We start from the raw sequence: 23952 nt of genomic DNA, 5'->3' as shown, positions 1-23952 counted from the left end.
TTAAATGACCAAATTTGTGTGTGTTTGTGTGTGTCCATGTAGAGGGATGGGAACAAAAGGAATGTAGCAAAGATTGTCTGCAAAGTATAGAATCACCCAATCATCCATTAGTCTCCCCATGTCCCCCAGAATTCAAAGCTTCCTTCCTTCATCTTTCCAGCCATGAAAATGGGGGGAAGGTTAAGAGGAGTAAAAATGACCCAGGAAGGAGGCAGGGTCATATAGGACACTGTTTTCTGGTCAGAGGAACTTCCACATTGGCCATTCTGAAGAACGGAAAGATTGGGGCAGTGAGCTTTGCCCAGAGGTGAGAGAGTAAGATGAGAGACAGAGTGTCTGATGCATCACACCCCTGCCCCCAACTGTCTCCATATGGTTTGTCTTCCCCAGTGCAAAGCCAAAGAAAGGGGTGATTCTTCTTGATTCTTCTCAGGGAGGATGTGTGTATACTTGTGCACTCAAGTAGGAACTGAGGGTGTCAACCACTTACCACTCTTTCCTCCCACAGGGGCCTGTGGGTGATAAGGCAGGTAAAAAGAAGCATCCCGAGATTATTTAGAGAAACAAGGCCCAGTCTATGACCACTGTCCTCTCTCTCCAGAGAAACACTACAAGGATCCTACTGCTGGGGTGATGACAAGCACACACATGCATGCATGTGTGTGTGTACACACACATATAGGAAGTAAAAAATTTAATAAAAGAAGCCTGGAAAATAGGATAGAATGCTAATTTACATACCTGGGATGAGTACATTTTAAACTCCAGGGCAGAGATACTAATATAAATGGTTATCAAATTATGTGGCACATTGTTATGTACTCATCTTGGTTAGTACATACATCCATTTTCAGGTGGTTCCTCCCTACTGTGACCTTTTTCTTCCCACGCTGTGCTCCTGATCTGATGCAGATATTGTGCTCATTTGGAAGTCAGCATGACCCTGTGAAGATGCGAAGCCGGGACAACATCTCCTGGTTTTCTTTTGACCCCAATGACCACCCCTTGGTCTCCTTTGCTGGCTCCTCTTCCTCCTGAACTTGAACTGTGAATTGTAAAGTACTGTGCAGGACTTGGTCTTGGTTATGTTTCTCTTCATTGTCCATATTATGTCTCTCTAGAAGATGTCAGTGCCATGGGCTTAAATATTTCTAAATATTTTACATTCACAAATCACTCATTTCTTTTCCATATTCCAGGCCTGAATAAATAACCACTTCTCAATGTCTTTATTTGCATGTCTAATTTACCTCTCCAATTTAACATTTCTGAACATGAGGTCTTGATTGATCCCAACCTATTTATTTTTTTAAAGATTTTATTTATTTGAGAGAGAGAGAGCACTAGAAGAAGAGAGAGAGAGTGCGAGCTCGAGTGGGGGGAGGAGCAGAGGGAGAGGGAGAAGCAGACTCCCCGCTGAGCAGGAAGCCCAATGCTCAACCAACTGAGCAACCCAGGCACCCCTGATCCTAACCTGTTTAATTCCTTATATTCCCTTTCTTAATAAATGACACCTCTCTCCCCCGTTGCTCAAACCCCAAACCTGGAATTCCTTGATTGCTTCTCATGCCCTATCCATCACCAATTCCTGCTGATTCTCTTAAATCTCCGCCCCCCCTCCCCCACCTCATCCCCACTCTATCCCTACTTGCTTTACCTTTAGTCCAGTCTCAGTCACTATCAACCTTTTCCCAGACTACTGCAATTTCCTGGCCCATTTTCCTTTTGCCCCCTTGTAATGCATTCTCTTCACAGCCTCTATGCAAATCATGTCTCCTCTCTGCTTGTCAGCTATCCACATATTATCTCTTCTGGGGCATCTTTCCCAACCACCCTGTTCAAAGTTGAATCCTCAGGTTGATTTCTGACATAGCATCCCATTTATTTTCTCAAAGCATTTACTATAATATATAAATTTCTTCTTTATTGCTTACTGTTAAAATTTTCTGTCTAGGATGTAATGTATTTACTGCACAGACATGTAAGCTCACGAAAACAGATATTTTGTCTAGATCACTTCTAAACCCCTAGCACCTTCCAGTATGATGGGCACCCAGCTGCTTCTCAATAAATGCTTGTTAATTCTGTGAATGGCCTCTAGCATCATTGCAAATATCTGAATTTAGGCACAAGAAAAATCTGTGCTGTCATGAAATCGGTGCTCAGTGAATGTGGGGGAAATGTTCACCCGTCACTGGAAGTGGTGTTGCAGTGTGTGGATGGGGTTGTGCCTTTTGTCTTTCTTCACCTGGGAACCAGCACTTCTGAAGGTGTAATTTTACTCACTCTTCCTATATGCTAGAGAAGAATGATCTAAATATACAGGTTTTCTAAAGCTAAGAAATGAGTCTCTTTCACAAAAGAACTAAAAACAGAACTCTGATTCATGAATTTGCTAATGACTTCTCTCTCAGGGGGAACCTCCTCGTGCACAGTGAGACATCTCCCTGGGCACAGCCTCATGCCTGATGTGAAGGTAACCAGGAACGTCAGCTCTGATGTAGGCTGGCGGGAAGCACCAGCCAGAGTTAACCCAGGGGTACTCAAATGTGATTCCTTTCACCATGTTAGACTTTGCACCCTCCTGGCGAAATGCAGGTTTTTTTCCCCATGCTTCCCCAACATTTGTTTTGAAGAGTTACTGACCTAGTTGACAGCCTCATGAATAAAAACAGCAATGACAAAAACAAGCATGCAAATGAATAATTCATTATAAATTTTGAAAACAAGGACAAAAAGAGTAAATCAATTTATAATCCAGAAAATAATTGCAGATAATTGGACAAGGGTGAAAGAGTATCTTCTGTATTGTGTCTGTTGATGTTTCCTTTTCTTCTCTTTTACATTTTTTTTTTTTTTTTTGGAATGGAGTGACTTGCATGAAGTCTAAATTGCTTAATTACATAGCCTGTAAATAGGGAAACTGTGGACTGGGTGACCGGGTGCCCTTGCTTTCTCACCTTTCACTGAAACATGCAAGGTGAGGGGAGGAAGTGGAAACTAAAAGCACAGGCACAGAGAGGAAGCAGAGTCTGTCTACACCTCCTGAAGCAACAGCCCAGAGAATGTAGATGCAATGAGATGCTAGCCTCTCTCCTATGCATTCACTACCTGACCTCTGCCCTACGCATCCAGAAGACTTCGTTTCTACTCCCCCCAACCCCTCTGGCAGTGGATGCTGCTGTGAACCACTGTGGTTTTAAAAAACTGGACAATACAAAGAATTCTTACTTGTATCTTGTAGTTTGAGATTACCTTTATGTATCATTCCTGTCATTATCAGCAATGAACCCTTACCAATGATATAAAATGAACAAGAAGCTACACAAAAGAACTTGTAGTCATCAGCCAATTAATTTTGGCCACAGACAACCAGGAAGGGAGAAACTGGGGCAAAGAGAAGCAAATGTCAACCATACCTGGAAGTGGCAGTCTGAAAAAATCAGAGCAATCCTCTTCCACCAAACTCTAACCTGTCTGGTCTAGTAAAGAAAGACTATATGGTTTCCAGTGGAAATGGAGAGAAAACCATTCTTACCGCTTCCCTCCTGGAGAGTTAGGGCAAGAGTCCCTAACATCAATCTTTGGTCCCTACCCAAATACTGCCAGGTGGGTCTTCACTGTAACATTACCTAAGAGCAGAGGCCATCTTTCTCATAGGGTTGTGAGACAGACGGGGCTGTGAGGGACATAGCACCTGGAATGCGGCCAGCACATATTAGATGCTCAGTAAAAGTAGCCATTATTTTTTTCCCCAACATTCTTACATACCACTTTCCACTCATCCCCTGCTCTCTTTTCTTGCCTGTGCAATAAGAAGGCATTCCCCGATGAGCTCCCAGGAGGCTGGGAACAAATGAATTCCAGGGTGTGCTTCCCTGCACCAGGATACCTCTGTGATACCACCATCTTCTGGTTCTTTCTTCACTGGGGCTGCTGCCTAAGTCCCCAGAACTCCCCTGGAAAACTTCTGACGCGAAAGGCAATGGGAGACTTCCCAACCCCTTCTCTGCTACCACTTTGCTACTCTAGAACAGTTGCAGCCTTGCCCTCCCAGGTTCGCAAAGGGAGGTATGGATTCTCTGGGGACTTACACTGGAATACTATCTAAATTGGAAGCTCTGAAGACTTCTACAGATGCTTTCTCTCTCTCTCTCTCTTAAGTAGATTAGGGAAGCTGGCAAATGGGTCTTCGCAAATACCGAGGGACAAAATATGATTCGATTTTTTTTCATTAGATTTCTGGATGAGTGGAGGTACAGTGCTCCGTGTTATGTGTCGTATGGTGGGGCGGGGTGTGTTTTCTCATCGGTGAAATGCATTGCGCAGATCACCTCCCGTAAACTGAAATGAGGAAAGCTGATTGAGGAGGTGGAGGGGGTGTGCTATTAGGGTGCTGGTGCTTGTTTAGGGGGCCGCGATTGTGAACGCGAGCAAGGGAGAGGCGTGCCAGGCGAGCGCGGGAAAGATTACTGGTGAGGGAAGTGTGTGTCTATTTCCAAGGCGCCCTGGCTCGCGGCAGCCCCTGGCTGGGCGAGGGGTGTGATGTGAGAGTGGGGTGGGAGGGGGCAGCAGGCGGGGCCTGCCACGTCACTTGGAGAGTGAGTGTTGGGAAGGAAGGGCAGAGCAGAGAGCCGAGCCGCTGCCGTTGCAGCTGCCGCGGCTGCAGCGAAGGCTTGGGCGGTGGGGAGGTGGGTCCCCGCGCCCTGGCGCCAGGGCAGCCGCAGGGCCCTCTGCGAGGCCTGCAGCGCGACTCACAGGGAGGAGGTGGCGGCTGTGGCGGCGGGAACGGCGACCTTGGCCAGACGGAGCCCGCGGTGCACGTAGGGCGGAGGCCGAGCCCCGCCAGGAGTCTCCGCCGAGCCGGAGGGAGGCGCATCTGGCGCTTCGCTCCCAGCGGCTGCCGGGGGGCTTGAGCGGCTGGAGAAACGCAGTGGGAGCCGGGAAGAGCTAACCCGTCCGGAGGGCGGACCCCCGCGTCCTGGAGCCCAGGCTCAGGCACGGCAGGGGGCGAAGCCACGCGTCTTTTCGGGCAGCCCGTTTCACACGCGCCAGTTTGCGGTTCCAGGTATCCCAGTAAGCTGTGGCACCCAAGCGCGGATATCTGGAGGCGCGGAGCTAAATCCTCTGCGTGCGGGTCCCCTCTCCAGACCTAGCCTTGCAGAGACCGGGGCTTCGGGGCTCACAGACCCAGCGGCCAGGCCAGACCGCGAGCTCGGAGGAGCGCGAGCCCCACCCTACACGGAGGGCGCCGCTGAGAGCGGGGAAGAGGTGCCGCGCTCCAGAGGTTGTGTCGTGGGCGCCGTCCTAGTGGCGGGGAGCGCACCGCGGAGGGGACATGAGGTCGGAGAAATCCCTGACGCTGGCGGCGCCGGGGGAGGTCCGTGGGCCGGAGGGGGAGCAACAGGATGCGGGAGATTTCCCGGAGGCCGGCGGGGGCGGGGGCTGCTGTAGTAGCGAGCGCCTGGTGATCAATATCTCCGGGCTGCGCTTCGAGACGCAACTGCGCACCCTGTCGCTGTTTCCCGACACGCTGCTGGGAGACCCCGGTCGCAGAGTCCGCTTCTTCGACCCTCTGAGGAACGAGTACTTCTTCGACCGCAACCGGCCCAGCTTCGACGCCATCCTCTACTACTACCAGTCCGGCGGCCGCCTGCGGAGGCCGGTCAACGTGCCCCTGGACATCTTCCTGGAGGAGATCCGCTTCTACCAGCTGGGGGACGAGGCCCTGGCGGCTTTCCGGGAGGACGAGGGCTGCCTGCCCGAAGGTGGCGAGGACGAGAAGCCACTGCCCTCCCAGCCCTTCCAGCGCCAGGTCTGGCTTCTCTTCGAGTATCCTGAGAGCTCAGGCCCCGCCAGGGGCATCGCCATCGTCTCCGTGTTGGTCATTCTCATCTCCATCGTCATCTTTTGCTTGGAGACCTTGCCCCAGTTCCGTGCAGATGGTCGAGGTGGAAGCAATGGTGTGAGCAGAGACTCCCCAATTTCCAGGGGTAGTCAAGAGGAAGACGAAGATGAAGAGGATTCCTATACCTTTCATCCTGGCCTCCCCCCGGGGAGCATGGTGGCAGGTGGCTCATCCTCACTAAGTACTCTTGGGGGCTCTTTCTTTACTGACCCATTCTTTCTGGTGGAGACCCTATGCATAGTTTGGTTCACTTTTGAGCTCCTGGTTCGCTTTTCTGCCTGCCCCAGCAAGCCAGCTTTCTTCCGCAACATCATGAACATCATTGACTTGGTGGCCATCTTCCCCTACTTCATCACCCTGGGCACTGAGCTGGTACAGCAGCAGGAGCAGCAGTCGGCCAGTGGAGGCGGCAGCCAGAACGGGCAGCAGGCCATGTCCCTGGCCATCCTCAGAGTGATCCGCCTGGTCCGGGTGTTCCGCATCTTCAAGCTCTCCCGCCACTCCAAGGGGCTCCAGATCCTGGGCAAGACCTTGCAGGCCTCCATGCGGGAGCTGGGCCTGCTCATCTTCTTCCTCTTCATCGGGGTCATCCTCTTTTCCAGTGCCGTCTACTTCGCAGAGGCCGACGATGATGATTCACTCTTTCCCAGCATCCCAGACGCCTTCTGGTGGGCAGTGGTTACAATGACCACGGTAGGTTATGGAGACATGTACCCCATGACTGTGGGGGGCAAGATCGTGGGCTCGCTGTGTGCCATCGCTGGGGTCCTCACCATCGCCCTGCCTGTGCCCGTCATTGTCTCCAACTTCAACTACTTCTACCACCGGGAGACGGAGCAGGAGGAGCAAGGCCAGTATACCCATGTCACTTGTGGGCAGCCTGCACCAGACCTGAAGGCAGCCGACAGTGGACTTGGCAAGCCTGAATTCTCCGAGACCGCTAGGGAACGGAGACCCAGCTACCTTCCTCCTCCACATCGGGCATATGCAGAGAAAAGGATGCTCACTGAGGTTTGACAGATGCAGGCAGGGTGTGAATGAAAAGGACGACCCTGAGCAAACAGCCTCAGGCTTCCTTCTCATTCTCCACTCCCTTCACCCAAGCTCCAGACGAATTCCTGATTCCCTCCCCTGCACTGGGTCCAGATACCTGGACTGTCAACCTTGTTGCTTGATCTCTCCAGCATTCAAGGTTTATCCATCTAAATGACATTCTTGAAATTCTAACGGTGCCACCCATTCATGCCCATCTTCTGTCACGTGGATGAGATTTCCGTCTGATCTTCCCTCATGACTAAATTTTCATGTCTGGGGCTTGTAATATCTCTAGGAACAGAGATGTCAACAGGATGGAAACCAGGCATACCTGGGTCCTATTTCTCTCCTTGGTGTCCTTTGCTTTGGGGCATACACCTGTCAGCTTTTGGCTACGTGGTAACTAGCAGAAGCTGGAAGACAGAAACAGCGTTCATCTTTCTGTTTTATTCCCTGCCCTGTAACATCTGCTGGTCATCCTGCAGAAGACCCTTGGTAAAGCCTTTAGCTGCACAGCCTCCAAATTTGTTATTCATCTCGAATTTTGGAAGGAATTAGAGAAACTGCAATTAAACTTAGCCATTTGGAGGACATTAGAGTCAGTCCCAGACCAAAGGGGCCAAAGGATTCCTCCAGGTGTGTCCTGGCACAGTGGATATCAGCCTTTGGTCTACATTCAGTTCTTCCCTCCTTGACTGTCTAGCTTCCAGGAAGGTTCCTTTTCAGAGCCAAATACTCCTTTTGTGCAAGTGCCTTCCTGTGCAGAGGAACTGGAAAGAGGGAACCACAGAGCCAGGAGAAATGGCTGAATAGAGTCAAGCAACTAGCCCGACCGCATCATCTAAGGAGAGGTATCACTTAAAGCAGACATTGTCATCTGGGAGGTGTGCAAAGAGGAACCCTGTTGCAGATGGGAAATTTCTCTCCCACAATTTCCCCCAACCCTCTCAGGCCCCCCCACCCTTCTTCCTGGGAATTTGACTTAGGATTGCAGTTGAAGGTTTTCCAAAGCAAACTCTAGCTTCAACCTGCAGACAGGTAAAAGCATCCATTGGATGCTAACGTGGGGTTCTTCCCATTTTAGGGGCAATGAAGTAGGTTTAGAGTAAGGAAGAAACATCATTCCTTCGTTGACAGCTTCACTGTTAGAGGTTTTTTTGCTGAGTCAAGCAAACATTCCCCTGCTCTGCCCCTTGGAGCTGCAGCTGACCTGCTCTAACTGGTAAAGTAATGTGGCGGTGTTACCACCGGATAAGCCATCCTCTTCTAGCGTGAAACTGCTGCCTTCATCCCACCTGCCCACTTCCCCTCATTTCTCTCCTGGTAACATTGTCATTTGTTTGTTGCCTTGAAAAACTGTGATGTACTGTTCTGAGCTCTTCTGGGTGCAGTTCAGAAACCGAAAGGACTGTTAACATGTTTTAGATTTTATATCTATGCTTTAAGACTCTTTGATGAGAATGTCTCTTAAAAAAATTATTTTCTCAAGGAGCAACTTATGAGGGATGGCCTTTTGAGGGTTTTCTTGAGAGACACTGTGGCTCCTGTGAGGGCCAGATCTAAATCTGGATTTTGCCACAGCCTGACAGGGTAACTTGGGCGCCACAGTTCCTCTCCGTGCCTCAGTTTCCCCACCCATTAAATGGGAACATTAATGTCTTCCCCCCCCTACCTCGTGGGGAATGTCGATGAACTCATCTGGGAAGCTGGGGATGATGCTATGCAAATGTGTGAATTTTAGTAAGGAACTTGAGTTTTTAGTTCATTAGCCTGTTTTCCTATCTCCCAGAGGCAAAACCTCTCTGCAGGTTTTGCCCAAGATCCAAAGCCCAAGAGTAGGCTATCCTGGGCTATTGGCTCTTTAAGTCCCTGTTTAGCCTCTTGAACTGGGCCTCAGTCTCTCTTCTTACCCTTCAGCAAGGAGGATGCTCTTTAGACAGGTTCAGTGGGATCCTTCCAGGGCCAGAGGCAGCCTTGATTGGGAGCTTGGCTTCTCCAAACCTGAAATACAGATAAGAGGAGTTCATGATTCAGAAATCTGCTCCGAGGCCATAAAGTTCTGGTTTTCCAAATGCCTTCAGTTACTTCTGGCTATTTGGGGAAAGGAGAAGGGCCCACTACAGAGGTAATGGGGATGATTTCAGCAAGGGTAAATGTTGGAACATGTATGCATGTATCTCTATATGTGTGTATGTGATCATCCTCATCACCATCCCTAATCAAACATTTCCTTTTCAAGTCAGAGCATGCCTGAAAGTAAAGGGTTTGTGGAGAGCTGGGCTCTCCAGGGACTCTGGTTGCTATAGCAACCTTCCAGACTGTTCTCTCTATCTTCTGATTTGGGCAGCAAGGGAGAACAGGAGACTACATATTCCCAGCTTCTGAAATGGGAACACCTCCTACATAGTGCTTTAGGGGCTGGTAATGACCAGTAGGATGTGTGACCTTTGGAAAATGGGGGGGGGGACGCAGTTCCCCCAAACTTTCTCCCTGGACCTTTCTTCCTGGTTTCCCCATCCAGTCATCGAAGCTGCCTCATCTCACCCCTGATTCTTCAGAAATTTGAATGCTAAGCAACTGCCAGTTAAACCAGTGTCAATATTATCTTTTTCAAAATGACAAAGGGAGACTTGGAGGGGACATGCTCCTCAAGAGGCGGCCAGGCTGGGCCTTGCCGAGAGTCCTGACAGTTATAGTCCATGACAGTATCATGGAACTGCCATCTCCTCAGAGAGAGGCTCCTCCCTGCTCTCAGAGAGACCGAGAGAAATGACACTTCTTCCTCCCGGGGAATTATCTAGCTCTGTTCCTAGCAATCTCATAGGTGGCTCTTCTCAAGACATCGAAGAAATACGGAGAGGCTGTGACCTGACCTAGTTTCTGTGAAGGATTTTGCCAAGCGATCCCTCTGACTCTGAGCCTCTTTGTGTGGATTTTGTGCCCCGAGCATCGAGAGAAGACGCATTCTGTGCTGCCTGAGACGGCTGGGGTGGCGATTTCCCAGCTGCCAGCAAAGGCAAGGGTCAGGCCTCCGTTACACCTGACTCGCCGGCAGGAGCGCCCAAATGCCTTCCTGGATCTGTCAGGCTCAGCTGAGATGTGGGATAGTCCTCCTGCCTGATCATCCCTAAGGAGAGAGGTGGAGAGCTGGCCGCCTTTGCACCAGAGGTAGGTTCTCCTGTTGGGGAACTTTGTTCCTGGCTCGGCGCTCTGGGCCAGATTATAACTCGGGGAGGGGAGCACATCATCCTGGAGACCCGGGGCTTTGAAGTCCTCGTCCTCAATGACCACCTTCCTCTCCTTCTGTGTATATTCTGTGACTTCCTGTACTTTACTCTCCTTCCTCCATTTCTGTTCCCTCACTGCTGCCTCACCCACCCTTTCTAGTCACCTCCTTTTCTCTTCACTCCCCTCCCCTTCTCCTAGGTGTTCTCATTTTCATGGCTTTTTTTTTTTTTGCCTTCTTGTCACATTTCTGGCTTTTGCCCTGCTGTTGTTTTAATCTCTTCCTCCTTCTCTATGTGTCTTTCTTTCTTTCTCCCTCTCTCCACCTTTTTAGTGGCAGGGAGCAGCTGTACCATTTCTGTTGAGATCACACCCTGAACTCTAGGATAGCAGTGATCTCAGGTGTTTGCTAAGAAGGCTGTTCTCCAGCTGGAGGACACCCCCCCTCACACACAATTCCCTGCCAGTTCAGTGTCCTGTCCTTTCCTGCCAAGCTCGCCCCTGTGATCACAAGTTCTGAATTTATGGAGCAAGATGAGTTTGCGCTGGGTTTAGAAAAATGTCTCTGCAGAAATTTCCTGAATCTTCAAAAATAAAAGAGAGAAGGAAAAAGAAAAGAGGGGGAGAGAGAGAGAGAGAGAACCCCTAAGTCCCCCAACCTTAAGAAACTTACAGAAAGGTTCCAAACAAAACAAAAGAACAGTAGGAACAGTAAGCTAAACACAAAAACAAGAACTTAGTAGGAAATGGAATTAGGAGTGGAATTAGCCTAGAAAAAGCCTTAACTCAGAAGTGGCCCTCAAGCTGCCCTTAGTTCACTTGAAGGCCCTCATAGCATCCAGCTCTCTCTCTTGCACACTGAAGGCAGGACAAAGTAAGGGCATATATCCCAGGGGTGCCAGGTGCAGGGGACACTCCTTGACAAGATGGATTAAAATTCTCTACCCAGTTCTTAAGGGGAGCTGTGCCCTCTCCTTGCTGGAGGTGGTAGGCTGTAGGTAGTACCCCCTGCATTAGGATGGGGCGGGGGTGAGGCAGATGGGGTGGGGTGGGGTGGAGGGTAATGGACATTTTCTAAAACATGTGATAGTTGTTTAACTCTATACATTAACCAAAAAAAGTCATTGGATTGTGGGGGGGTGGGGAGAAGTGGCATGGGGCTGATAACCTGAGAGTTTCACACCTTGTTTGTTTGGTTTTATAAATCTAGAAGGTTAGCATCTCTAAAGATGGACCAGTCTAAATATCCAGGATGGAATGACAGTTTTTTCCTTCTGCCACTTGGGGACACTTCAGAGCTTTCATGCACTTGCTCCTTGCTACTCAAATACATTGCCAAGAACTGCCCTCTTTTTTTTTTTTTTTAATTTTGACAATCAAATCACTGTGGGATTTTTCCTCTTTGCTCAAGCAAAAGAAAGGTCAAAGCCATTTTTGGTAAGTGCAGAGCATGATTAGCATGTATTGGGCTTGGGTGAGTATGCTGGGCATTATTCATTACATAGGACTAAGGCAGTGAACTTGCCTGAGGGGTTCATACTTTGCTGGCAAAACAAAAACAAAGAAGAAAAGCTTCAAAATCCCCACCAACCAACCAAAAAACCCCACCTAGTCTCTGCACCTGTAAACTCAGAATTCCTTAAGAAATTGTACAGGAGTCAAGGTTTTATTCTGCTGGCCGCCTTCCCAGCCTCCTCCCTTTACAGCCACTGTGGGGTCCGCAGTCTTTGGTGCTTTGGGCAAACAGAAGTCAGCTCACCCGGCTCCAGGGTTGTTCATCAGACATTGCTCTCCTGCTCTCACTTGCCTTTTGCTTACTGGGACCCATCCGTCCCTCCCCTTGGTGCTTCTCCTCACATAACACTTTCCAGTCCTGCTGCTTTTGGCAGTATTTCTGTCATCCAGCATCTCCGCACAAATGCCAAAATGGATTCCCAGAGAATATTGTCCTCCCGGGACAATCTGGCTGCCGTGCCAGCTCTGATCGGTTTTGACTGTGTGTTCTTGCCCTGGGGAGAGAGGTGGGGTCTGATTCTAGCTTGTCAAGGTCACTTAGGGAAGGAGATTCTTTAAACCGTAGGATTTCCTCTCTCCGTTCTGCTTTATACCGGGCTGCCTCGGGTGGCACAGATTAGCTTCTGGCAGAATAAGGCCCAGAGCTTGGGGATTTCGTGGGAGAGGGAATTTGCCAGATTCAGGCCACGGGGAATACAAGACAGATGGGCTCTTAGTTCTCATGTTACCGTGTCTCCCAATGAAACACCTTCCTGTTCTGGGCTTGAGGTCCCTGGGGGGTTGGAGATTGTCATGTCATGTCCCTTTGCTCTGAGCCCCTAGAGAGAGGAGTTCACCCTGCCTCCCTGTCCCTTCTTCATTCTCACTCCCTTGGTACCCTAAAGAGGGGGTGAAAGTCTATTTGCAACCACTTCTGAAGGACAAACTGGGTGCTGACTCCCTCATCCCCAGAACAACAGAGCAAAAGGGGCCGTAAGTATCATTAATACTGGTCTCATCTTGGCTATCACTTAAACTACTTGGGGGCCTAACCCGGGTGGGGGTTTATAACAATTTTTTTTTTTTTTTAAACATAACTCTGACCTCATCGTTGTTACTATGAAGAGGCTTTTCCCCGAGTCTGCCTTGGGCCTCAGCAGACACTCTTTGCCTGCCCCTGGAAAACATCTTGGATCCTGAAGCAGCCTCCGCTGCAGGCTGCAGGGAGCACAGACAGACCCCTGCTCTTTGGTGAGCGCAAAACCAACATTTCAAAAGGAAATCACAGCCACGCAGTCTGCTGGTGCTGCTATTTTTGACGTGCTCGCTGTTCTCTCAGGGCTTGACAACCTCAGTCTCCAGGAGACAGACAGACCAGCTCTTGGCAGCAGGGACATTTTGCTTTGAAAAAGAACACAGGAAGACAGTCTTGCAGCTGGGAGGGGCCAGGAAGACAGGCCATTCCTTCCCTCTCCTCCAGGAGGCTCGGCACCTGGCTGGCGGGGTCCAGGGTCCATAGGTCTAAGGCTAGGGCACCGTCCTTGCCCGGTGAATTCTTCCCCTGCTTTGGTCCTCCCCAGTGGGAGTGGTCCTAGCAAGAATGAGGATGGCACCATTCATTTAAAAAAGCATTTAAAATGCCTTCAATGCTTTCAAACATATTGTCATATAATAAAAGTTTAAGAGCAACAAAAAGGACTCTGGAGCTAAGTTTCCCGGATTCAAATCCCACCTTGCCACTTGCCTGCTAGGTGACATGGAGCAAGTTCTGAAACTGTTCTGTGCCTCAGTTTCCCTTTCTGCAGAGGGAGGGATAATAATAGTACCAATCTCACGGAGCTGTTTTGAGGATTACATGAACTAATATATGTGCAGTGTTTATGTAATATGTAATAATAGGTACGTGGTATAATATGTAACAATATATAAGCACTATACAAAGATTGGCTGTTATTACTGTTATCCTACAACAACCAAATGAGGTTGGCGGGCTAGGCATTGTTTTCCTCTGGCAGATAAGACGGTTGAGGCTCAGAGGGCATGTTCAAGGGCACACAACTAATGTGTGACCCGTCGTCCTCAGGGGAGACATAATTTACAGAACTCAGTGAGGGTCTGATTAATACTAAACAAGAAGAGGGAATGGATTTGTGGTCCCTAAATGTGTATATGGGCTTTTATTTACATGCCAATTTGTCTCTTTGAGGGAAAACCAGCAGACGTCCTGTCTCTCTCCCCACTCCTCTCTGTATATAGTTATATATCTCACAGAGCCATAATCTCACATAGCTATATATCTCACTTAGCTATATATATATGCATATATATATATATACACACACATACACACAGATTTACACACACACACACATACACATACACATACATATATGCAGGTTTCCCCAGCTATCCAAAAGTAGAGCATTCCTGTGAAACCTTTCATAAGCCAGATGAAGTAAAGCAAAGAAGCAATTACCATATTGTAAAAGCAAAAATCCTCTTCGGATTTCTTTGGGTTATTGAGATCAGGTACTAACACAGGTCTTTAGTAAAAGCAAAGTGGTATTTAAAAAAAAAGTGGGGGTGGGTGCCTGGGTGGCTCAGTCAGTTGAGTGTCTGACTCTTGATTTCAGCTCAGGTCATGATCTCAGGGTTGTGAGATCAAGCCCTGTGTGGGGCCCTGCCCTCAATGGGGTGTCTGCTTGAGATTTTTCTCTCTCCCCTTCCCTCTCTCTTTCCCATCTAAAATAAATAAGTCTTTAAAAAAAGTGGTGTAAAGGGAACTTTTGGATAGCAGGGAAAACCTGTACATCTTTCTATAGACCCTTCCTTACTACCCATCACTGTTCTCCTCCCTCCACATTTTAATATTCCCAGGGGATGGCGCTCCACTAGAGCCTTCCTCACATACTTCCTCCAGTCTTCCCCCTTGGGACAAATGCAGAGTCCCACAGTTAACCCTAAGGATAGAACACATAAGTCAGACCCCAGCTCTGTTTTCTTATACTGTTCCAGTGGCCTTCAAAATCCCACCTCCCCTCGTCCTCATCCTCAGCATCCCTCTCTGTTCCCGGGCCATCTTCACGACCCACTCCACCCCCCCCCCCCAGCATTTTGCAGGTGGTGACACCCTGTAACACATAGGGTGTGTTCCTGCTTCCCTTTGCTCCTTTCAGGGGGAGGAGCCAGGAGGCACTGGAGTTGGAAGAAGCTAGCTCCTCCTATTTCTGTGGGTCCCCATTTGCTTCCACTGTAGCTCTCACTGGCGGTCCCAAATCAGGCCCGAATGTTCTCCTCACCCTGTGCTCATTCCCACAGCCACTCCAGCTTGCCCAGAAGACCTGGCCCAGGCAGGGCAACGGGACTGCCCCCCACACCATTCTGACTTCTTGGCTTGCTTGCATCTGAATCAACGTTATTAGCTGCACCTCATTTAGCCTCTCCAGTTTTGTCATCTGCAAAATAGGGGAGCTAATGCCACTTGCCTCACACAGTTGTTGGGAGACTCAAACAAGCAGCACGTTAAAGAGGTTAGCAGGAAGTAAACTCTCAGCAGAGCAGGGCCAAGGGAGCCTCAGTGACATTGAACAGCCACCGTAGAGTGAGGCTGGAACCACCTGTACTCGAAAAAAAAGGCAGGATCCCTGTCGACTTCAGTTCTGTTCTCTGAAACAAACATTTAAATGAAATATGATATAAAAAATAGACTCATGGTAGCTAGCTATTTTATCCAGAAGGCTCTTTGCCTGAAGGATTCACAGCAGAATCTGTTTAAATAATGGCACCTAAGACGTGATTTAATACATAGAAATGTAATCTGAATGTACCTTGTAAAAATAGAATGGATATACTGGTGATATTTTTTTCAACCAAGATAGAAAACCCCTCCCAGGAGCACCAGAGCATTGGGAGGGATAGTACCTAGGGTCACAGGGACAGAACGGGGAGGGGGTTGGGAGGGGCCCTAAATGCTCCTCTTTATGAAGAAGGCTGACGCAGACAAGTGGAAAGATTAGCCCATGATCACAGGTAATTCAGGGCAAAGCTGGGTCTAGGACTCACATTTTCTAACTTCACCACCAGTATATTTTTTTTTATGGAAAACAGAAACTTAAGGATTAAATTTACCAATTTTATTCATTTCCTATCCAGCCAAACTCATTAGCACAGCTGTCCGTAGGAAGTGGAATTAAGTGCTTTGTAATTTCAGCTCTCTCTTCCCTGACTTTTGAAGGTACAGAGGCAGCAGGTCTAGCTAGAGAAATTCTTCATCAGATAACCAGCTCTTGGATTTGTAAGGAACGACTAAAAAATTGTTACTCTAGTTAAGTACCAAAGGTATTTTCACACTGGGCAAAGACAGGCTCATGTTCAGGCTCTGTCTAGCCTGGGCAGCCAAGCTCTGCGCTTTTAATCTTACCAAGTAAGATGTTCTATAACCTTATAGGGCTATAGTTTTTCTGTTAAATTTAGTGACCAGGTTGCAGGAAACTGTCACAAATTGGAAGTTAGGAAAGCAGGTTATTTGAGACTTCTGTATTTTAAGAAGGATAGGAGGGATGCAGAAAGTTAGAATCTTACCCAGGAGTGTCGATTTCTGACACCCTGGGAAACAGAAATCAGCTTCTAGATTCTTCTCTGTACTTAGCTGTTCTGGGAAAGAAAGAGAAATCACTGATGGTTACAGATTCCTTTTATAAATCATAGGACTAGTGTCAGGAAGAACAAAGTTTCCAGAAGCCGTGGTGGCTGAACCATAAATCAGGTGCTCCCCAGCAGCTTTAAGGCAGTTTGGCATTGCTGGGAAGAGAGAGAAGTCTGGCATGATGGGGAAAAGAGTGTGTCTCCTGTAGGACTGCTCTCGATGCTTCAGGGAAGGGGGGTCACATTTACCCAGGAGCACCACACACATTTGCGCGTGGAGAGCCCAAGCTCTCACCCACCCACACCTAGCCACACTCTAGGCCTAGTAATTACCCTCTGCTCCTCTGGAGGTGTGTTTGTTTGTTTGTTTATTTGCTTAATTTTTTTTTTTTCTGCACCTACAGTCTCCTGGCAGATGGTTTAATATCCCCGCAGAATTCCAAATAATAATCCCAGAGCACCTAACCCAAAACTGTGCAGCTTATTCCTGATAATAGGTCCTAAATCAGTGACTTGTGGGTCAAATACGATGCCGTGTTAAGAAATACTGGATATGAAAATTTTACCTCAATAAAACTGGGAAAAGATACAAGAAATATTGGGAGATTTCACATGCAGAGCTTGACTTTTGTTTTCTTTTGAAAAACGAAAGGTCTGGTCTTGTTGATCTGCATTTCAGCTTTCCGCCATCAGTCGGCAGGGGCTGAGTGAGCTGCCCCCTTCCAAAAGCGCAGGGGGTTCTCTTTTGCCCAGTGTCCACTGAGGCTGGGGCCATCTGTCATTTTGTTGTGCCCACAGCATTGTTTTGGTTCTAGGTGGGAAACATGTCCTATGTGTGAATTTCTACCAAAGGTACTACGCCCAGCGCACTTCACCTGGTGACCCCGTGGACACTGGTGCATGCGGCCCCTCTCAGAGCCTTCCTTGAATGATCTCACTGAACCTCAGTGGACTGTGGGATGGGATGGGGGTAGGTGTGGTTGTTCGGAACAGAGTGAAAGGAGAAGTGAGGCCTGGCAGCACGGGCAGGAGGCAGTCACAACTTGAGACAGAACTGGGTGGCTGCTTGGAGAGAAGAGACCTGGTAGGAATCAAGAACATGCTAAGTTATGTTCTCTGTCCAATTAAGTGGGCAAAGAAATGTGTGATGCAATTCAGGATTTCCATCTAAAATTATTAAAATGCAAAAAAGGCAAACCTCGGTGTTTGGGTATTTCTGACTTGAGGCCAGCCGCCTACTTCTGTGATGTCAGATAGTGAGACATCGCTCTGTTGGTGCTGGCTGGGACTCAGCGTTATGAGTCGGGGCTCGCCAGTGGGATCCTATAGCTCTCTTGGGGAGCATTTGCCCACCATCCGGGGGTTCTGCATCTGTGCGACACTGAGAAGGCCCTGGTCCTCCCCACGCCCTTTCTTCTCTCTCTTCCTAGATTATTCCCTGTCGGTTTCAGCTCTCAGTTGGGCTCTGCTGTTTATGGGCTTACTGGCCAGAAGTGAGCTGACTGTAGAGTTGGAGCTGTGTCCAGCATTATTGTATTGGGAGAGATAAGAAAGGTTCTCCTCTTTTCCTTGCTTTACCTGTTATTTCATCAGAATATTCCGGGGCCAGAGTTCAACAGCAGTTTGGGCTAGAGGCATCTCCAAATCCTTAGGGTCCCAAGAGAGGAGCAGATTTCATGTTGGTCATCTCCTACTGGGGACTGTTTTCACTTCTGAAAACCCAAATTTAAAAGGATTCTATGACCCTTAACCCTGCTCATCCCCTTGACTCCCATACTTGCCCTTTCTAGGAGCACAGGAAAAATTAAATCAGGCTCGATTAAAGGAAATCATCATGGGTCTTCCATCTTAATGACTGTCTGCCTCACTTTTCCCCATAGATGTAGTTCTGAAAAGTTGTTTTTAATGTGTGTGCATGTGTGTGTGTACAAAAGTAACAGAATCACTTTCCTATCACAGGTGATTTTAACAGGCAGGGACCCATTCACGTTTAAATGAAATCAGAGGATGTAGCTAAACTTAAAAGAAAGTATATGGTCTGTATAAAAATGAACTTAAATTAGTTTGTGGCATACTTCATACAGTTGTAATTCCTTTGTCCAGTGGAAGGAAAAGGAATTATGGACCAAACTGCAGAATTACGGACCAGATTTGAGAAGGAGCCTTTTTATTCACTGAAGGAACTAGAGGATGTTTTTCAAAATGTATATTCAAAAGTGGGAACTCTAACAAACTCTATTACAATTTTCTCTTTTTCTTGCTGCATTCTGACTGTCCAGATGATGAATTTCCACGTGTGCAGCATGGTATCTCCCATGCCTATAGCCGTGTCAGGTGAGGCAGAATGGGAGAAATGAGGTCACGGTCCTAAGTCCCTCATGTCTGTCTGTTAACTCTGTGGGAAAGGGTGATGTCAGCCAACCCAGGAGTCAGTGCCCAGGGCTGCCACCCTGTCTGTGTAACTGTGTGGCCTTGGGAACACTGGGAACCTCTCTGAGCTGTGGTTCTCCTCTGTAAAATCAGGCCATTGATAGAACATCCCTCATGGTGGCCAGTGGGGTTAAAGGACATAATGCTAATTAGGTGCATCGCAGGTCCTGACACACAGTAAGCATTCAATAAAAATGGGTTATTTTTTCCATGACCTCTTTCTTTTTGGACATTGAGGCATAGGCAGGGCCTCTAAAAATTGCCCAACCTTTAGAAATAATTAGAACCACTAAAAACTCATGTAAATCAAGGCCTTTAGGAAATATATGTACGATAGTTTCTCTCCCTTTGCAAATCTAGGTTTCCTGACCTAACACTGACCGTGGTTCAGTTATGTAATTATCCAGTACTTGGTTGTAACATAGGTGACTCATAGAAAGGGGCTTAATGCCCTCTTAGACTGAAAACTCCCTCCCTGCTAAAACAGGCAGCAGAAAGGAATACCCAGCTGTTCTGATAATCCATTTAGAAAGAACATAAGCAATGAAGTGACTTATCCATACAAAATTCTGGGAAGCAGTGAGAATTTCCAACACACTTAGGAATTAACTGGGACTTCGAATAACTGAATGTGGACAGCCAGCCATTTACTTGCCTGACTTTTGGGCTTGCCTTGAGCTGGGAGAAGTTTCTGTAAGGAAGCTGCACAAGGACCCAGCAAGAAGGTCTCCTTGGGTGCCGAACAGGCTCAGAAATGTGCCTGTCATGATGCATTTGGGGTTGACATTCTTTGGAATTATAATACCAGCCAGTGGAAAATAGGACTCGATACAGCATTTCAGGAATATATTTCATTTGCAAGGAAGTCAGCTGAACTCAATGACGTATAAGTAAGTAGAGAATAAGACAAAATGACATACAGATATTGAACAAGCAGTGGCTTCCAAAAGACAAAGAATCCATTACTCTGTCCTGCATTAGGAAAAGTCCCTCATTATCCCAGCCTGTTCTGAAACATCCCTATAACCAGGGGATGAGAGGGAGAGAGATTCCAACACCCAGACTCCCTGGTATTTGTGTTGTAGGGATGTTTTCCTCCTACCTCAGTTACACATCTGCTGCTGCACTTTAAACTTCCTTCCTGCTATTTTGTACCAACTAGGATGGATATTCAACTGACCATATTACCTAGAATAACTCCTTATGCCAGAGTTCCTCAAATGTGATCTGCAGGGTCCTAGTCCTACACGGCATTTCCATGGAAATGTTCCTAGCCACTACATTTCTGCTTCTTGTAGATACACGATGCATGGGAACATAAGATTAAAGGCCCTGAGAAGTCCTGCAGCAAATAAACTTATTTCACTTCTTAAACCTGTGTTGTTCAAATTATTTTTACCATAGTATCTCCACCCCCTTTTTGGGGGTCACTTCTAGTTACATCCCGCAAAAACTATAACCCAGGGAATAAATTTTGAGAAGTTCCTTTCTGAAACTCCTTATGACGAATTTCAGTCCAAGGAACCTCAGTCCTTAAAGGTTTTCTCCAATGGACCATTCCATGGCCTCTTATCAATCTTCTGAAAATTCTCCACACTCCTGTTGAGTTGTGAAGAGCCATACATAATCAGTGTTTTGATAAGGCTCTGAATACTGTGAAAGAAGATAGCGGCTTGTTCACTGATATCCAAGCTTTTGGAAATAGAAGTCTTTGAGAAAAATAACTGTAAAACTGGATTTGGAGTTTCTATTCTATTTGCTGCAAATGTCCACACTTGAGATGCACTTCTCCAGACCGATAGCCTCCTGATGGCGTTGCCCTGTGGTGTAACAGTCCAAATTCTACGCATCTCATTAACAAAGATTACAATGTGTGTCTCTATTTACTTTTCTAACTAAACTAAACATTTTTCTTTTTCTTTTTTTTTTTTAAGTAGGCTCCATGCCCAGCATGGAGCCCAATGCGAGGCTTGAACTCATGACACCGAAATCAAGACCTGAGCTGGAGATCAAGAGTCAGACACCTAACCTAACTAGACCTTTTGATGAAAATATTCAAGCATGCCTTTACTAAATATCATATTTTAAAAATCTTATTCACAATCTGAACAAGCCTCAAAGAAATACTAGCAGTGAGCTCTAAGTAACCAGGCTCTTCAGTCTTCTTTCCAGTGCTCCTAAATACCGTTTTCAAGGTATTCTCGCATGGTGCTTCAGAGGCTGGTACCTCCCAGTCAGACCCAGTTCCTCCAGTACTGGGACTTAAGTCTGCTGGGCAGCTCTTTCGGCTAGGTGTTCTTTGTGTTACTAAGGGCTCTTACCTTTCACTCTGCTCGCCCCAGGAAAGGCTTGATGCTCACTGTCTACTCCTCCCCCCACCCCAAGCTGGCCCAGGACTAGATTCTTTCTTCCATGGCTTCCTTTCTGTGTTTAGAGGTAAAAGGAGAGAGGATGTGGTGGCTCTTGACCTGCTGTTGCCTTTGTACCTGTTGCTCCTTTTCTGGACATCTTGGGCTGTGAGGAGTTCCTAAGAGCCAGTTCTTTCTTTCATCTTTAAATCTTTAAATCCACTAAAAGTTTGAATAAGTGGATTGCGGAGATGGTGGGCATCACACCTAATTCTGAGTCTGTCACTGACCTGCTGTGTGGCCCTGAGCAAGTCACCTGCCTGGCACTGAGCAGATGATAGCTCCTGGTATTATTCTCTGGCCCAGTGTTTCCATCTGTAACATGAGATGGTTGGACTAGACAATTTTTGAGTTTTTGCTTGAAAATTCTGTGGGATGCTTCACTTATTCATTGAATGTACAGCTGGTTCCCTTGATAACTTGGCAAACTTTATTGCTTGGCTTTTGCCACCAGAATGATCTTTTAAAAAGGGAGCTGGAGTTACTAAATTTCAACTTTATATAGAATCATTGGATTTCAGGGCTCACCCACGCCTGTCTCTTATTTTACAGACAAAGATCAGAACTTACCACTTACAAATATATGGAGCAGGTTATAGTAAAATTTTGAAAGAGATATAATAATTTTTATGTAATACCAAGGGGGATAAATCGCTCCCCTCTGCCTTTCTCTTGCTTTTCTTCCTTCCTTCCTTCCTTCCTTCCTTCCTTCCTTCCTTCCTTCCTTCCTTCCTTCCTTCCTTCCTTCCTTCCTTCCTTTCCTTTCCTTCCTTCATTTCTGCCTTCCTTCCTTCCTATTTTTCTTAGATGAGCTCTTAGTTATTAAGTGCTTCCAGATCTTTTTTATTTCACAGTTGCAAAATAAACATTTCTCGGTTTGGGCTGTGTCAAGTACCTTGGCATTATGATTGGAAAAACGTTGGGCATGGAAAGGCACTTCTATATTAAGGAGAAGCAGGGGAATGCAGACCAGCAGGGGGGCTAACTAGTATTCTCTGGGTCTCTGGCTCCCCATTTGCGAGGGAGTCTGTAGCAAAGACAGAGGAAAGAAAAGGTGGTATAATTCTTTGGTATCCTCAGACCAAGTAGAAGCTGACTTTGTCCATTTCTGGGAGAGTGGTAGTGACCCCAAGGGCAGGTGCTGGGTTGTATGCTGGCCCCACTGTGCTATGCAGTGACTCTGGATAGAAAGGTCTTGGTTGGATAGAAAGTGTCCAGCTCTGCCCTTCCAGCTCAGCATTTGACAGCTGGAGCTGCACGTCCAGACCAGAGTTCCCCTGTGCTGGATCCCAGTCCTACATGGCTGTGCTGGTTCCCAGTCCTGTGTGGCTATATTGGTCTTGGTGCTTTTGGTGTCTGTTCATCATCCTTATCCCATTTAGCTTCCCTCACTATTGCTAGTGTGCCTGATGAAGCAGCAGAACCCTGGACAGGGATAGAAAGCTTATGTGGGCTCCTAATGCACTGTTTGACCTTGAACAAATTGCTTGACACGTTTTATTTTCTGACTTTTCTGCTCACTATGGAAAATCATACAACTCAGAAAAATGCAAGGAAAAAAATAAAAGACCCATAATCCCACAGCCAGAGACATTCAGTGTTGGCCTGTTTTGGGTTTTTCTTCTAGACTAGCTCTGTCTCGGTATCTATATCTCTATAGAGGTCATATTGTATTTCATTAAAAAAAAAGCTTCATGTATCTTTAATATTCTCATGCAATTATTACATAACCATCATTAGATACACCATTATTTGCTAACCTACCCCCTACTGTTGGACATTCAGGTTTCTATTCTTCTAAATGATTCTATGGTGACTATTTTTAATATGGATATCTGTCCACATTTATGATTATTTCCTTAGGCTTTATTCCTGCAAGAGTCAAGAAGGATGAACAAACGGAGCTGCTTATGTTCTAGGCTCCAACTTCCTCACCTATAATAGAGCCCAGCAGAAACCACAATAATAGCAGCAAACACTTTCCCGGCATACCATGCGCCAGCCCTGTTTCTAAGAGCTTTACATGTCCTAACTCATTTAACCTCCCTGGCGGCCCTGTGGGTATCTCCCTGTCACAGAAGTAGCTTGCTCAAAGTGGCACAGCCGGTCAGGAGGGGGTAGGATTCAACCCAGGGGGTCTGGCTCACAGTTCTTGCCCTGAACTGCTCTGCTCACCTGGCCCTCCAAGGAAAGAACTAAACCCAGCAATCCCTAGGCCTCCTTCCCTCTTAACATTAGCTGCACTGTTCTATTCTACACTAGCCATGTGCCCAGGTAACATGGGTTCCTGGTAGGAGTTCGCCGGCTCCTTGACTCCTCTTCATCTGCCCATTTGTGTGCCTGATGAGGTGGGGGTCTCTGTGTGTGAGTGGATGTGAGTGGGTGCATATGTGTGTGTGCTTATAGAATCTTTGGAATGGAACGGAGCCAGCAGAGAAGAGGGTGAAAGGAGAAAGCGTGAACAATCTATTGACAAAACAATAAAACAAGGGCAATCTCTGCTATTAGTTATAGATAACATCAAGGTGTCCTTTTTATCTGAAGGTTCTCAGGCTCTTTGGCTGGGAAATTTGTCATTTTATAATTGGACTGTCACCTCGGCACAGCAGGGATGGGACTGGATGTGGCTGTGTCTAGCACAACCCCATCCCAGAAGCATGTGTCTGCACCTATTATCTGAAGGGCACCTCCCCTCCCCAAGCTGCTGTGCCCGCACTGTCGAGAGCATTGCTGGGTATGATCATTCATCCTGTAGGGAAAGAGATCATCGACAGACTCATCACTGGAATGACATGTCCACGCTGCTTT

General features: G+C 47.3%; 1 protein-coding gene across 1 annotated transcript in view; it reads left to right on the top strand.

The window, feature by feature from the left end:
• The first annotated feature begins 4660 nt into the window (after positions 1 to 4660).
• KCNA6 (potassium voltage-gated channel subfamily A member 6) overlaps positions 4661 to 23952 on the top strand; it is a 45892-nt gene continuing 26600 nt past the window's right edge. Inside the window, exon 1 of the mRNA XM_064591673.1 lies at positions 4661 to 10111. Coding sequence (XP_064447743.1) covers positions 5339 to 6925 — 1587 coding nt within the window. The 5' untranslated portion in view covers positions 4661 to 5338 and the 3' untranslated portion in view covers positions 6926 to 10111. The remainder of the gene's footprint in view (positions 10112 to 23952) is intronic.

This window comes from Mirounga angustirostris, unplaced genomic scaffold (genome assembly GCF_029215605.1).
Source record: "Mirounga angustirostris isolate CCGP_5_RB_7025 unplaced genomic scaffold, mMirAng1.0.hap1 SCAF_5, whole genome shotgun sequence".
Lineage (NCBI taxonomy): Eukaryota > Metazoa > Chordata > Mammalia > Carnivora > Phocidae > Mirounga > Mirounga angustirostris.
Note: the sequence above shows the minus strand (reverse complement) of the source record. Positions and strands in the feature narration are given on the sequence as shown.